General features: G+C 44.2%; 1 protein-coding gene across 1 annotated transcript in view; it reads right to left on the bottom strand.

The window, feature by feature from the left end:
• The window catches only part of CCDC186 (coiled-coil domain containing 186), a 73,428-nt gene that overhangs the window by 54,971 nt on the left and 2,174 nt on the right, over positions 1 to 16,283 (bottom strand). Inside the window, 2 exon segments of the mRNA XM_075611949.1 lie at positions 2,654 to 2,780; positions 6,131 to 6,829. Coding sequence (XP_075468064.1) covers positions 2,654 to 2,780; positions 6,131 to 6,810 — 807 coding nt within the window. The 5' untranslated portion in view covers positions 6,811 to 6,829.

Consider the following 16,283-nt stretch of genomic DNA (forward strand, 5'->3'; position numbering starts at 1 on the left):
TTGAATTTGCATTCCCCAAATATTTTCAGGGGGGGGGGGGGGCATTCGGAAATATTTATTGGCGACAGACGTAACTTAAAATTGAACCAGAAGTCATCAAAGCCAATTAAGAGAGAGTTACAATAAGCCTTCCTCTCATGTATGTGTTGCCACAAACACTTAGGCCGTAATTATACCAAAAATCGCCGACGGCGTCGCATGGCACAATGCTGCGCAGCTGAAAAAACAAATTATGTAATCAAATTAAAGTAAACATATCTCGCGTGCCGCGCATACATGAGCGATTCATCCAATGAGGGCGAACCGCTCACGCCTCCGTCACACCTCCCGTCTCCTCTTCTGTCTCCCCTGTATGTTCAAGATGCTGCTCGGCGGCAGCACAGGGTGACGTCACCGGATCGCGCTGCCGTTCAGTGGCATCTGGTATAAATCAAGGACTTGGGGCTCGTCCAGCAACAATGTGTTTGAACAGCGTGAGCGCGTGCCTGTCAGCGCTCCGCATTTCAGCTGCTTGGCGAGACAAATTATTTTGAATTTGTCGCGCTTGCCCCGGTCACGTGCGCGGTTCAGCCATTGAGGGCACGCCCCCCCTGCGCGCGCAACTACGCTGGACACAAAATCGCCCCTGCTCTCACGGCAGGGAGCTCGAGCGAGAGCGCGCTCGCTCCCAGCCTGGCTGCGGCCTTAAGAGTGAGGAAGGCTGTTAAACTGGCTTAACAGCTCAGGGTAATGTGTTCAAGTTCATCAGCCTACGTGTACTGTTAATGACTCTCACGCTGTACTTGGAAGATAAACTAGTCCTGAATTGGTAGCCAATAAAATGCCTCTTCTAAAGCAGCACATAGAAACCTCTTATGTATCCACCTGCTTGCAGCGTACTGAACAGAAAAAGGACATTTAAACTATAGAATACAGCCAACGAACAAACACATCTCTAAGCTTGTTTCGGACTTATGTTTTTTACCTCATTATTTCAGAGTAATAATAAACACCACAACAGATTTAATCATAACAACAAGTTGCAGCAAAAAAAGTGTATTTTACACTTACGGAAGACATGTGTCACAATGAGTCTCCACTATACAACCTTTCCCACTCATTCCTGGGCACCGGGCCCTCGCCCACTCAATCCCGGGCGCCGGGCCCTCGCCCACTCAATCCCGGGCGCCGCCCATTCATGCTCATTCCACTCCCACTGAGTCAATCACGGCAAACTGTCAATTTGGAGGAGGCAACGGAAGCAAAATCATGGTCTGAAAGAAGTTTTGCTTTCTAGTCACCATAGCCACTCAGTGCTTGTTATACAAGACTGATATAGAAAATCTAACCTGACCAACTTGGAATGAGTGTGGACTTTGACTGGCCATAAATGGTGAGCAAGAATATTTCTCCTGCAGCACTGTAGGGGACGTGTGGAAGGTAGATTGGTGCATACGTTTTCCCACCAAATTGTTGTAATCTGTAACAGATACTTGTATTATTTTTATCTGATGTCTTAGGACATCACAGGTCTTTTTTGAGCGGCTTACGGCTTACATGGTTACAATGGTGGTGAGGAATCAGTCCATAAAATAATCTACTGGCCCTTCCCTCTCGAAATAATTTGCATAACAATATTATAACATGAACACCTTATACCTCCCTACTCTAATATAAGAGCAAAAGCATTGATCAATCAAACAGCATCACTGTCCTAGTGCGCCAATATATCAAACGTTCCTATTTGCATCAAACTGCTATTATCATTACTCTTCACATTTTACTAGCATCACAAAAACTTCCCTGGTTAACAATTTAAGTCAAATGTTAGAAACGATTTTACATGTGACACTAAAGCAAGCGAAAATGGGTTCAATACATCAAAGCAATCTTCCTTTGCATAAATGCAGGCAATATTGCTGCTGTGATGTTTATTGCAAGAAAGGACTGCAGCTCCACTGAAAACAATGCGTCCTCTTTAGCACACACGGGATGGGAGGGAGGCATTCTCCTGTTAGTAACTGATGTGGGCTGGAGGCTAGAAGAGTTGAGATTATCACCATGTTATCGGTAATATTGTATTTCCCTGAAAAGAGCAAGCTTTGTGGACCTACAGCTATGCAAAGGATTATTGTACAATGGAGTTTCATAATAAGGGAATACGATATATTTCCCATTAATTACTCATTTATGGTTGAACAGCAAACATTTTGGATGGAAGACAAAACATTTTTTACTTTGGATTTATAACTGAAGAATTAAAAGAAGTATCCCTCTCTTGGTTCCCCCCCCCCCACCCTTTTTTTATTTTTTATTATACATAGATGGGAAGCCGGGGGTCCCCGAAGCCGAACCACGTTAATTTCAGCTCCGGGGAGCTCCTGCTTCCCAAGAAAGGTGCAAGTGGTTTCTTTTTGGTATTTAAATCTCCTGTTATTTAAATCTCCATCCAGAATGGCGTGATGAAGGAGATTTAAATAACAGGAGATTTAAATACCACCAAGTAATCACTGGCACCTTTCCCAGTAAGTATCTCGGAAAGCAGGGGGTACCCATAGCATGTATACATACATACATACATACATGCGTACATACATGCGTACATACATGCGTACATACATGCGTACATACGTACATACATACGCAAAGTGTCAGTATGACTTTTTACTTTCACCTGTTTAATAGTACCAAGGTGCATCTTTTCCGTCTCTGTTCGTCTTTTCAGGTCTTCCCTTAAATGATCTTTTTCAGAACAGATTTCCAAGATCAGTTCCTGGTGTTTCTGATTTTCTTTAATTAACCTGTTCACGGTGTAAAGGAAACAGATAGTGATGAGATATTGGGTGAAAAACAAAAGATAAACAATCCTATCACTTAAAAATACAAGTTCGTCCTGCTTTTATTTAGAAAATTACAAATGTACCTTAATTGCCTCTATTGGCTGCTGGTATATTTGAAACTTTACATGACAATTTCTGCTGAGTCAGACGCTTTAATAAGCAAAACAGTTTTTACATATTCAAATGCTGGTGTTCACAGACTCCAAAGGTCTTAAAGAAGCAGTCCCACTTAGATTTAAACCAACTTGGCAACAGGATGGGATGTGATTGCTCAAGACATTATTATGTTGGTGCAATTAAACATTTGTTAATATGTCCCTTCTATTGATTTATATTGCTAAGTCAGAATTGCTAAAAAGTCTGCTTTCTAGAGCATTTGTGGCATCACTCTGCTCTTAAGACTATTTCTAATATTTTGTCACCATATCTTGGTTGGATCTCCAATTACCAGTCATTTTTAAAATCAATGTGATAGGAATATCAAAGTTTAAAATCAGGACTGTGAGATGAAACCCTTTACCATTTCTGTAAAGCTCAAAGACGCTATGGTTATTTCACAAATTAGATGCCGCATGGACAATCAGACATCTTTAGACGACCAGCACTCTGATTGGTAGTTCAAGGATTTGATGACACCTTCAGAACAGCTCCTTAGAAGATTCAGCTATAATTTTTGAAGTGAAACTTCTTTCGTGGCACCTAGTCCTGATAGAACAAAACTGGATAGATGGGGGGCGAAATGTGAAACGGAAGTGACGTCACGTAATGGACGCCGCTCCGCTCACACGTCCCCTGTCACATGCGGCGGCGGCGACAGCCGCCGGCGCCGCTCCTAATCGCCGCCGCACCCCCACACACAGCCCCACACACCCGGATGCTGACATATGCGGCAGCGATTGCCGCCGCCGCTCCTAACGGCCCGCCTAACTGTTCCACGACCGCTGCCATGCCGCGCATGCGCAGTTGTGATGGCGCCGCTGACGGACGCCACACATGCGCAGAAGCGCCTGGCAGCGGCGTCGTTCCACCCACACGCTCCTAACGCCCATTGGCAGCGGCGCCATTCAGCCCTCCACTGACGCGGGCGTTCGCGGTGGCACACGGCGCAAACCCGGGCGCAACCCGCGCAGCACAGGGGCTCGGTCACTCATGCCCGTGCCGGGCGCATGTACCCCGCGGGGGGGGGTGCAGAATTTGCGTGCAGAATTTGCGTGCGGGGGGGGGGGGGGGCAAAATTTGCGTGCGGGGGGGGGGTGTGTGCAGAATTTGCGTAAGGGGGGGGGGGAAGAGAGGTAGTCCGCAATGTTACACCCCGCCCCTGGCTGCAGCTGGACACATACACACTGACTGACCCACCCACAACCCCACACACACCGACTGACCCACCCACACCTCCAAACACACTGACTGACCCACCCACACCCCCACACACACTGACTGACCCACCCACACCCTCACACACACTGACTGACCCACCCACACACACTAACTGACCCACACACACCCCGACTGACCCACCCACACACACCGACTGACCCACCCACATACCGACTGACCCACCCACACACACCGACTGACCCACCCACACACACCGACTGACCCACCCACACACACCGACTGACCCACCCACACACACCGACTGACCCACCCACACACCTACACACACTGCCTGACCCACCCACACCCCCACACACACTGACTGACCCACCCACACACACTGACTGACCCACCCACACCCCCACACACACTGACTGACCCACACACACACACTGACTGACCCACCCACACACACACTGACTAACCCACCCACACACACACTGACTAACCCACCCACACACACACACACACACACACACACTGACCGACCCACACCCACTGACTGACCCACCCACACCCCCACACACACTGACTGACCCACCCACACACACTGACTGAGCCACCCACACCCCGACTGACCCACCCACACCGACTGACCCACCCACATACACCGACTGACTCAACCACACACCAACTGACCCACCCACACACACCGACTGACCCAACCACACACCAACTGACCCACCCACACACACCGACTGACTGACCCACCCACACAAACACACTGACTGACCCACCCACACCCCTACACACACTGACTGACCCACCCACACCCCCACACACACTAACTGACCCACCCACACCCCCACACACACTGACTGACCCACCCACACACACTGACTGACTGACCCACCCACACACACACACACTGACTGACCCACCCACACACACTGACTGACCCACCCACACACACTGACTGACCCACCCACACACACTGACTCACCCACACACACTGACTCACCCACACACACTGACTCACCCACACACACACACACACACACACACACACCCACTGACCCACCCACACCCACTGACTGACCCACCCACACCCCCACACACAGACTGACTGACCCACCCACACCCCCACACACACTGACTGACCCACCCACACCCCCACTGACTGACCCACCCACACCCCCACACACTGACTGACCCACCCACATCCACACCCCCACCACAACCCCCCCACACACACACCACACCCCCACACCCCCCTCCACACACCCACACCCCCCCCCCCACACACACACACACACACTGACTCACATTACACACACTGACTGACCCACACACACACACACACACACACACACACTGACCCACACTGACTGACCCACACACATACACACACACACTGACTGACACACATACACACACACACATACACACTCACTAACTGACACACACACTGACTGACATACATACATACATACATACATACTGACTGACTGACACACATACACACACACTGACTGACACACATATACACACACACCAACACACATACACACACTGACTGACACACATACACACAAGGAATTCACACTTAGTGCAAATAGCTAATACAGGGGATGTGTGCCGAGCACGCGCATTATAAGTCAAATTTATTTGTGTTTTGTCAATGAAATTGTATTTTGATTTTTAATTAAAACATCACCAATACAAATACAATTTCTGTGACAAAAGTCAAAGAAGTTTCACTTACTATGCGCGTGCACCGCACACACAGCTTTTTTTTTTTGTTTAAAAACATACCTTTTGCCTTTTTTCACACCAGTGAATATTATTTATAATGGGCTAGTTTGGGATGTTTCACTTTGAGGAAGATAAATTAGAAGGGCCAGGTTTGCTTTTTGCTCTCCAATCAGAAATTGTACAAAACCCCTCAAAGGATGGAAACGCTTACCATAAGAACATAATAAAATGGTGCTTACTTTTTTATAGTGTGTTCCTGTTGCAGATATTTATCTTGAACACATTTTTCCAGCATGGTTAGGGAGAATTTCTTCATTCCATTTGGTAATTTACTATCAATTTCTGTAGTGCCAAGTTCAGATTCTATTTCCTCCAGCAAACTCTCCTGTGCAGACGGAAGATGGATCTTGGAAAGAAGATCTTTGGTGCAGTCCGTATCAAAGTGACTTTCTGTGGCCAGATTTTTAATAGTACTGTCCAGCAAATCTGGAGTACCCAGCCCCTGTAAATGTTCTGTGATTAAGTGCTTAGATCCTTCAGTGTCTAATGCTTGTGGGGTGTAATCTCCATGAAGTGCAGCTGCTACAGTCAGTGGCACATCTGAAGGTGTATGAGCATGAGGCTCACCTCCAGCCCGGAGATCAGGCAACACATGCTGCTGAACCTTAGAAACATCAGCTGCCTTGTGGGCCTCAGGGTCATTGAGTTCATTGACTATTTCAGCCAGTTGCAACTGTGTTTCAGAGTTATTGTCTTCTACTCCAGGAGAAACAGTGCCCAAGTCTTCTGTCATTTCCGAAACAGTGTTAACGTCTTCAATTGTATGTTCATCGCTAGATGGCAGACCACACTTACTATCTGTCTGGGTCAAACTGTCTTGGGAGTGACCACCTGGCTCTTCTGCAAGATGACTCTCCATACTTGCTGTAAATGCGTTTCTAAAAGGTAAAAAAATAAGGTCAAATATGAATTGGTATTACAGGTCAACAAAGTTTAAAATAAAAATCTCATATATAACATAAATGGTAAGTAACTAAAGTTACTGACTCCTTTAACATTTGGTGGGTATACTTAAGTGTTCTCAAACCAGAATGTGCATTTTAGAGTAGTCAAATATATAATAGCATTCAGGAATGTTTACTTATTCTTCGCTAGAAATTGATGTGGCTGTAGGATATGAGGATAGGTTTGAAAACGTGTTAGCTGTTATCTGAACCTGGTACTGGTCAGAACAAGAAGCCTTCTCTGGAAATAACTATATCACTCTAGCATCTGATACAGGACAGGTGTCATCCATCTATTGTACCTAACAAAGGACACATGATTTGTCAGTGTTCTTCTGCACAGAAGTTTGCTGTTTTCACATCCATCAGTGAGGAGTCTCTGGTATTTTCCATGGAGAGAATTGGCAAGTTAAGTTTTGGAGGTCGGCTGACTTTATTTATTTGTTACTTGTTCCCCTCTTTCTTTTACACTAGGGAGGTGTGCATCTGTTCCCTTTGGCATTGATGCATGCCTCCCTAGTGTAAAAGAAAGCCGGCAAAGTAAATACATTCATGCAGAATCAATTCTACATCAAATAATAAAACAGCAAATGATGCAGGCAAGTGTTTCTCAGCTGTAGATTATTTATCCTGAATTCACACCATTTCTCTTAAAAATGTATAGGTTTAGAAAAGCATAAAACTGAAATGTCATACAAAATAACATCTGTTAAAAAAAAACGGAAAATGATGTTGGTCAATAAAAAGGTAGCAAAATATGCAAAAATTTAAAAAATAAATCATACAGTTACTGCAGGGGTGGGCAACTCCAGTCCTCAAGAGCCAACAACAGGCCAGGTCCTAGGGATATCCCTGCTTCAGCACAGGTGGCTTAATCAGTGGCTCAGTTACTCTAAATGACAGGTAAATGACAGTATTCAAAAACAGATCTCTCATTGGGTATATTTGGACATTGTTGCTTAACCCTTCTGCTGCTTTTAAAGGTCTGTAACAAATTGCAACTTCCTTAGGTAGAGAGGGGAGCAAAGGTCACAAGAAATACTTGCCCCTTGTAACATTATTACGTGAGGGTTTGGGTTTAACCTTACATATCCTATGTCAGGGATGGGAAAATCCCAGCTGATCAGCACTTACAATTTCAGTCCTGGCACCTGTGCTGCCTGACCGGTCACCGTGACCGGCAACGGCATGCTCCATTATGCCTGGCTGAGGCAACTGCGGTGCATGACGAGCTCGCACTTCCTGGCTGCATCGGTGATTGACAGGTCAGTCATCACTGCGTCCCTAACTCAGGAGGAGAAGCGGATGGGGGAGCACGGTGAAGCACTGTGCCAAGGACTGTGACCATGCAGGTAACTTGTGGCAGTTACGGGCCGAATTTGTGTGTGTCATTCAGTGTGAATGTGTCGGAGCGTGTATGTCAGTGTGAGCGTGTGTGTGATTGACACAGAGTTACCAAACTCTGGCTCCTAAAACATTTGTATGTGTTTATGTGTGTGTGGGTGTGTGTGTGGGTGTGGGTGTGGGTGTGTGTGTGTGGGGTGTGCGCAAGTAGGAATCTAGACCAGGGTAATGCAGTTGATGTGGTCTACTAAGAGTTTGCAAAGGCTTTTGATACAATTCCACACAAGAGGTTAATGTACAAAATAAAGCACATTGGACTCAGTAAAAATATATGCACCGGGATTGAAAACTGGTTGAAGGATTCACAACAGAGAGATGTCATAAATGGAACATTTTCAGGTTGGGCTAAGGACATGAGTGGAGTACTTCAGGGATCGGTACTGGGACCCCTGCTTTTTAACTTGTTTATTAATGACCTTGAGGTTGGCATCTTTGCTGATGATACTAAATTGTGTAAGGTAGTAGAATCAGAGCAGGATGTAATTTCACTCTAGAAGGACTTGGAGAGACTGGAAACTTGGGCAGGTAAATGGCAGATGAGGTTTAATACAGATAAATGTAAGGTTATGCATTTGGGAAACCAGAATAAACAGGGGACTTACAAATTAAATGGGGATAAATTGGGAGAATCCTTGATGGAGAAGGATTTAGGAGTGCTTGTAGACAGCAGGCTTAGCAATAGTGCCCAATGTCATGCAGTAGCTGCAAAGGTAAACCAGATCTTATCTTGCATTAAACGTGCAATTGATGGAAGGGAAGTAAACATAATTATGACCCTTTATAAAGTATTAGTAAGATCACACCTTGAATATTAAGTACAATTTTAGGCCTCACGCCTTAGAAAAGACATTAAGGAACTAGAGAGAGAGTGCAGAGAAGAGCCACCAAATTAATAAAGGGGGTGGACAATCTAACTTATGAGGAGAGGCTAGCTAAATTAGATTTTTTTACATTAGAAACGAGGCGTCTAAGAGGGGATATGATAACAATATACAAATTTATTCGGGGACAATACAAGGAGCTTTCAAAAGAACTATTCATCCCAAGGGCAGTACAAAGGACTCGGGTCATCCCTTAAGGTTGGAGGAAAGGACATTTCACCAGCAACAAAGGAAAGGGTTCTTTACAGCAAGGGCATTTACAATGTGGAATTCATTACCCATGGAGACTGATGGCAGATACAATAGATCTGTTCAAAAAAGGTTGGACATCTTTTTAGAAAGGAAAGGTATACAGGGATATAGCAAATAAGTAAACATGGGAAGAATGTTGATCCAGAGAGTAATCTGATTTTATTTTTATTTATTTCCTCCTTATGAGATATCATTGGATGATATTTCACTGGAATTTTCTGTTTGCCTTCCTCTGGATCAATATACTGTAAGTACAGATATAGGATAAAAGTATCTGTCGTCTAAATTTAGCATAGGTTGAACTTGATGGACGCATGTCTTGTTTTCAACCTCATCTACTATGCAAGTGTTTGTGTCTGTGTGTGCGCTATATCTATCTATCTAGAAGTGTGAGTGTGTGTATGTATATGTATATGTATATGTATATGTATATATATATATATATATATATATATATATATATATATATGTAGAGGTATCAGTACCGTGTTAGCCAAGCTTCAACAATCAAAAAATAAATAGATGATACCGTTCTGTGGCTAACGAAATGCTTTTATTTGTGCGAGCTTTCGAGATACACTGATCTCTTCTTCCGGCGATGTTACAATGAATGAAGCAAGGATAACTTAAAAACAGTGTCTCTTGGAATGTTATCTGTGCTTCTCCTTCCCCCGGTGTGGATGTGTTTTATGGCTGGAGGTGTCAAAGGGTAACTGAAAGCAAGTGAAGAAAGAGTGTGTATGTGTATCAGTGTGAATAAAAATGAATAGAGAGCCCACAGTATAAACAGTGCTCTACACAAGGTGTGTGTGAAGTGAGAGGGATATAAATGGTGTGGGTGGGTGTGGAAATGTGAGAGTTTGTAGCACAACTAAAAGTGTGTGTGGATACTATGTGGTCCCTGTTGGTGTATATGGATGGAAAAATAAGGAGTATTAGTATGTGTGAGAGACAGCTGTGTGTGCATACATATAGCACAGTATGTACAGACATGGCCTTTAGCGCTCATGGGAAGAGAGTTCGCTAGTGTCAGTAATGACTCATAAAATTTCGATCTCTGTTTAGGCCACTGCTAAGTGTCCCGAACAGTTGCATAAATTTGTATTCATGCAACCGTCTCTCTTTCGGGGTTTTAAGATTACCTTTGAGTATGGCAACCCTCAGATCGTTCATCTTATGGCCAGAGTCAGAGAAATGTTCGCCAACAGGACTGTCTCTTGTTCCGCGTGTGATGCTGTGGCGATGCAGGTTCATTCTCTTGTTTAGCCCCTGTCCTGTCTCACCTATGTAGTAGCAGCCCCCTGGGCATTTCATGCACATGATGAGGTACACGACATTGCTGGAGGAACAGGTGAACCCTCCTCTGATTTTGTATTCCCGATTCTTGTGTGGTATTTGTATTGTGTCCGCTGTGTAGAGCATTGCACAGGTTTTGCATCTTGGGTCCTGGCATGGTTTTGTCCCGCATTCAGTTGTACTGCTGAATACTTTACTCCTCACCATAATATTCTTGAGATTATGGGGTTGTCTGTATGATAATAAGGGTGCTTCAGGGAAGACCTGTTGCAGTCTTGTATCTTCCTGGAGGATGGGTTGTAGTTTCCTGGCGATCTTGCGTAGGTCTCCTAGGTGTGGGTTATATGTGACCACCAAAGGAACCCTGTCGCTTGTCTCCTTCTGTTTGTATTCAAGGAGATCACTTCTTGGTATTCTGGTGGCTTTGTGAATTTGCTGGTCTACAATTCTGTGGTTATATCCATGGTTTATAAAGTCTGATCTCAAGGCTTTAATCCGCTGGTCTCTGTCTGCTGTGTCGGAGCATATCCGGTTGTATCGTATGGCTTGACTGTAGATGGTTGCATGTTTGGTGTGTGTCGGGTGGAAGCTGTTGTCCCTCAAATAGCTGGCTCTGTCTGTAGGTTTGCGGTATACAGAAGTCTGTAGTTGGTTGTTCTTTATAGTAATGGTGGTGTCTAGAAAATGTACTTCATCCGGGGAATGGGTGAGTTTGAGGTTGATGGTCGGGTGGAAAGTATTGAAGATCTTGAAGATATTGAAGATCTCAAGAATATTATGGTGAGGAGTAAAGTATTCAGCAGTACAACTGAATGCGGGACAAAACCATGCCAGGACCCAAGAAGCAAAACCTGTGCAATGCTCTACACAGCGGACACAATACAAATACCACACAAGAATCGGGAATACAAAATCAGAGGAGGGTTCACCTGTTCCTCCAGCAATGTCGTGTACCTCATCATGTGCATGAAATGCCCAGGGGGCTGCTACTACATAGGTGAGACAGGACAGGGGCTAAACAAGAGAATGAACCTGCATCGCCACAGCATCACACGCGGAACAAGAGACAGTCCTGTTGGCGAACATTTCTCTGACTCTGGCCATAAGATGAACGATCTGAGGGTTGCCATACTCAAAGGTAATCTTAAAACCCCGAAAGAGAGACGGTTGCATGAATACAAATTTATGCAACTGTTCGGGACACTTAACGGTGGCCTAAACAGAGATCGAAATTTTATGAGTCATCACTGACACTAGCGAACTCTCTTCCCATGAGCGCTAAAGGCCATGTCTGTACATACTGTGCTATATGTATGCACACACAGCTGTCTCTCACACATACTAATACTCCTTATTTTTCCATCCATATACACCAATAGGGACCACATAGTATCCACACACACTTTTAGTTGTGCTACAAACTCTCACATTTCCACACCCACCCACACCATTTATATCCCTCTCACTCCACACACACCTTGTGTAGAGAGAGCACTGTTTATACTGTGGGCTCTCCATTCATTTTTATTCACACTGATACACATACACACTCTTTCTTCACTTGCTTTCAGTTACCCTTTGACACCTCTAGCCATAAAACACATCCACACCGGGGGAAGGAGAAGCACAGATAACATTCCAAGAGACACTGTTTTTTAGTTATCCTTGCTTCATTCATTGTAACATCGCCGGAAGAAGAGATCAGTGTATCTCGAAAGCTCGCACAAATAAAAGCATTTCGTTAGCCACAGAACGGTATCATCTATTTATTTTTTGATTATATATATATATATATATATATACATATACATATACATATACATATACATATACATATACACATATATAGTGTTCGACAAACCTATACATTTGCTCGCCCCGGGCGAGTGGATTTAACCCCCGGGCGAGTAAATATTGGCCCAAGCAGCACACGTTTGGTACTAGGTGGCGAGTAGATTTTTTTTGTGTGGCGAGTAGATTTTTTGGTGATTTGTCAACCACTGTACATATATATATATATACACACACACACACATACACAAACACACACGTGTATGTGTGTGCATATGTATGTGTATTTCTCAAAAAAAAATTATGCAATGATCAAATGTGCTGAACCCTTTTGCAATTTGTACCAGAGAACCTGATTCCGACACCTTTGTTTAGAACCCATACATACAGTCTATGTGACACAGTGTGACACAGACTGACACACTTTTCCTGCCCCAAGTGATCTGCACGGGCACAGTCCCCAGTGGAGCGCTTTACCATGCTCCCCTTCCACATAAACATGTGTGTGTGTCTGTGTGTACATGTGTACATGTATACACACACTTGTATATATAAAAATAAAAAAAGATATCCCAAAAGGGGACGCACCAATATTTTTTCACATTACAGGCTTTCCAGCCGTACTGTACAGCACACTAAAGGAATGTGGTTAATTGTGAGACTAACATTTAATTAAGCTATCTGCAAGGCATATATATATACACAGATCTAACAGCTTGGTATTCACCTCTACCTTTATGCCAAACAATATGTGCTTACTTAAAAGGAGGAAGATTTTCTATGGATTGTGATTTGCAGAATGACTTGTAATTTGTTTAAAACATTGCTAAATAAATGTGCACTCCATAAAAACATTACCTTATTTTATGGTATAAAAGGAAACAAGAAAAAAAAAAAAAAGGAGACAAAAACCATAGATAAGAGAGAAAAAAAGATAGTTGACAGAATAAAAGGTGTACAGTACAATGTGTGTACAGCTGTGAAGCCCTGTGTACATGAGTGGCGATATATAAATAAAGACATACATACAATAAGATATGCACACAAAAATAAAAAACTGTCCTAAATTTGGCAATGAAACTATCAATAAAACAATAGTTTTAGCCAAAAATGCAATGAGATTACAGTGCATCTGAATTAAAAAAAAGCATTCTCTTCATAAATCCTTTACACGCCCTTTTGATTTCAACTAATGCTAAACAATTATTTCATAAAATCGATGACGCTTGTGACAGGAATGTTGTAGTAAATCTATATATAATATGCTGAACGGCCTAACTTAATTATCTAGTCAGAACACACTGCGCTATTAATGAGCCTCCTTATGTCTGCAAACTTCCTGTCCACTGGCTTGTGAAAAATTCCATGAAAACCTAGCTACTGAAAATGTCACGTCCCCTTCGTGTGAGTGGATGTGACATCAGCTTCTGGACAGTGGCAGAGAAAACTATCTACCAGGAGAGATGTCAAATACATCATCACCAAATATGATGGAAAAACTTGGCGTAGATGAAGGCGCGGGGGGGGGGGGTCTTACAGCTTGTTTGTTTCAGAAAAATAGAATCACTCCAATGTGACAGAGCAACTGCAGACATCTGAAGGTCAAATAGGGCTATTAAAAAAAAAAAAACACACAATAAAAAGTGTTTGAAAGACCAGGCTCATTTCAGAAAATGTGCTATTCCCCCAGTACTGGCTGTTCAGAAACACGCATGTTACATTACTACTTTTTATTCATTAAATCCAAGAGCATCGTATAACCTACAGGCCAATTCACACATTGTCTCCCCAAAATGATGCATATCAGAAACTCTGTGACACGTGTTAGAGGAATGACGACCTTAGTTGGCAATGGCAAAATAAGGATTATTTCTCTATGTAATAAGGACTACAGCCAAATAGTATATCAGGTGGTGTCCCACTAAAGCAGAGGTGCTCAACTCCAGGCCTCCAGTCCTCCTCAACAGGTCAGGTTTTCAGGTGTCTCAGTGGCGCAGTCTTCGACTGAATCTTGTATATCCTTATAACCTGGCATGTTTGGGGAGGGGGGGTGGTGGGAGGGGGCTTGAGACTGGAGTTGAAAAATACTGCACTTATCGCAGGCGTGAGCAAACTATTGCAGCTGCGCTGCGCCCCCCCCTGCCTGCTGCTGCCCCCGGTGCTCGGGCCCCTTACCTCCGTTCCCTGCGTCAAATGACGCCGCGGGGTCATGTGACGTCACATTCCCATGGCGACGCGTCAGCAGCCGTCTGAATCTCGGTTAAGTACAGGTTGCAGAGGCCTCACACGATCCCCCGTCATTTAATTTAAATGCCGTGGGGAAGAGCGCGGGGCCTCTGCAACCACCGCACCCCCTACAAAAATCTCCCGCCCCCCCCTGAGGGGCGCACCCCCCAGTTTGCACACCACTGCACTAAAGGATACTGCATGTGGAATGGGCAATCCGATACACACACTATATATTCCGTCTAATGTGAGGGAGGACATTAGCAGCGAGACATAGAAACTCTCTCATTTGCAACTGTGATACACTATCACGGTATGTCAGCACAGAGATAAGCAGTTTATATTTTTAGTCGGACCACATTGAACCCTAGCATGTACATTCAGCAGTAGCGGTACAAACCCTCGCACAGATACGGGTAGCAAGTATACCATTTATTTGCTAGAACGTAAACCGTTATGTACAGCAAATAAAAATATCACTTGTGAGCACATTCACATGTCAGCAGCTTATCCTAACACTTTACCTATCTACCAAAGACAAAAGGATGGTAAAATAGTGGGTTGCTGGGCTGCAGGCATCTGTTTACAATAGGAAGCGTCCTGCCCACCTTTAAAGATATTCATTTATAAAGCACAGTGCTGTATATACAATTTACACCCACAATGCATCTCTGCCTAGGAGTACTATAATCCAATGTGTAATGCACGAGGCACAGCAAAGTAAAGTGACCGTACAAGGTAACAAAGGTCATAAACCGGGACTCACCAAGTCACGTATCACCCTCCGATCCGATGTTAATGCTGGATTGGGATGCAATACCCAGCAATGCAGCGTATTGAAACCCGCCCTTAAAGAAGTCCCCAACACCAAAGATGACTGCTTTAATCATCAGGTGGTGCCTACTCTTCTCATATTAGTAGAGGGCTGTTCCCCACATGCATCAAGTGTCAGTACGGTTTACTGCACCCTTTCTGACACTTGATGCATGTGCCCCTTGATGCCATGTAAGATTTAATAGTTTAGGTCAAATCCATCTTACTATACTATTATAGCTTGACTAACAGGCCCTTTCAAAGACATATTTAGATCCAGTGTCACAAAAACCTATGCTCGTATACAAAACCATCACATTTACTGTCATCCTCACAGCATCACACACAATGCCTATCCCTCTGTATTTCTGTCAGAGTTAAGCCTGTGTGCCACCACCAGTCACACATACACAACATCACACGCAGTGTCCCTCTCTCTGTAACACACACACACACACACACACACACACACACACACACACACAGTCCCTCACTCTGTGTGTCACACACAGGGTCCCTTCCTATGTGGTACACACAGGGTCCCTCTCTCTGTCACACACACACACACACACAGTGTCTTTGTCCCTGTGTCACACACACAAAGTCCCTGTGTCAGTGTCCCTCTCTCTGTCAAACACACACACTATCCCTCTGTGTCACACATACACAGTGTCCCCCTCTCTGTATCACACACACAGTGTCACTCTATGGGTCACAAACAGACA

This window comes from Ascaphus truei, chromosome 8, assembly GCF_040206685.1.
Source record: "Ascaphus truei isolate aAscTru1 chromosome 8, aAscTru1.hap1, whole genome shotgun sequence".
NCBI classification, from domain to species: Eukaryota; Metazoa; Chordata; class Amphibia; order Anura; family Ascaphidae; genus Ascaphus; species Ascaphus truei.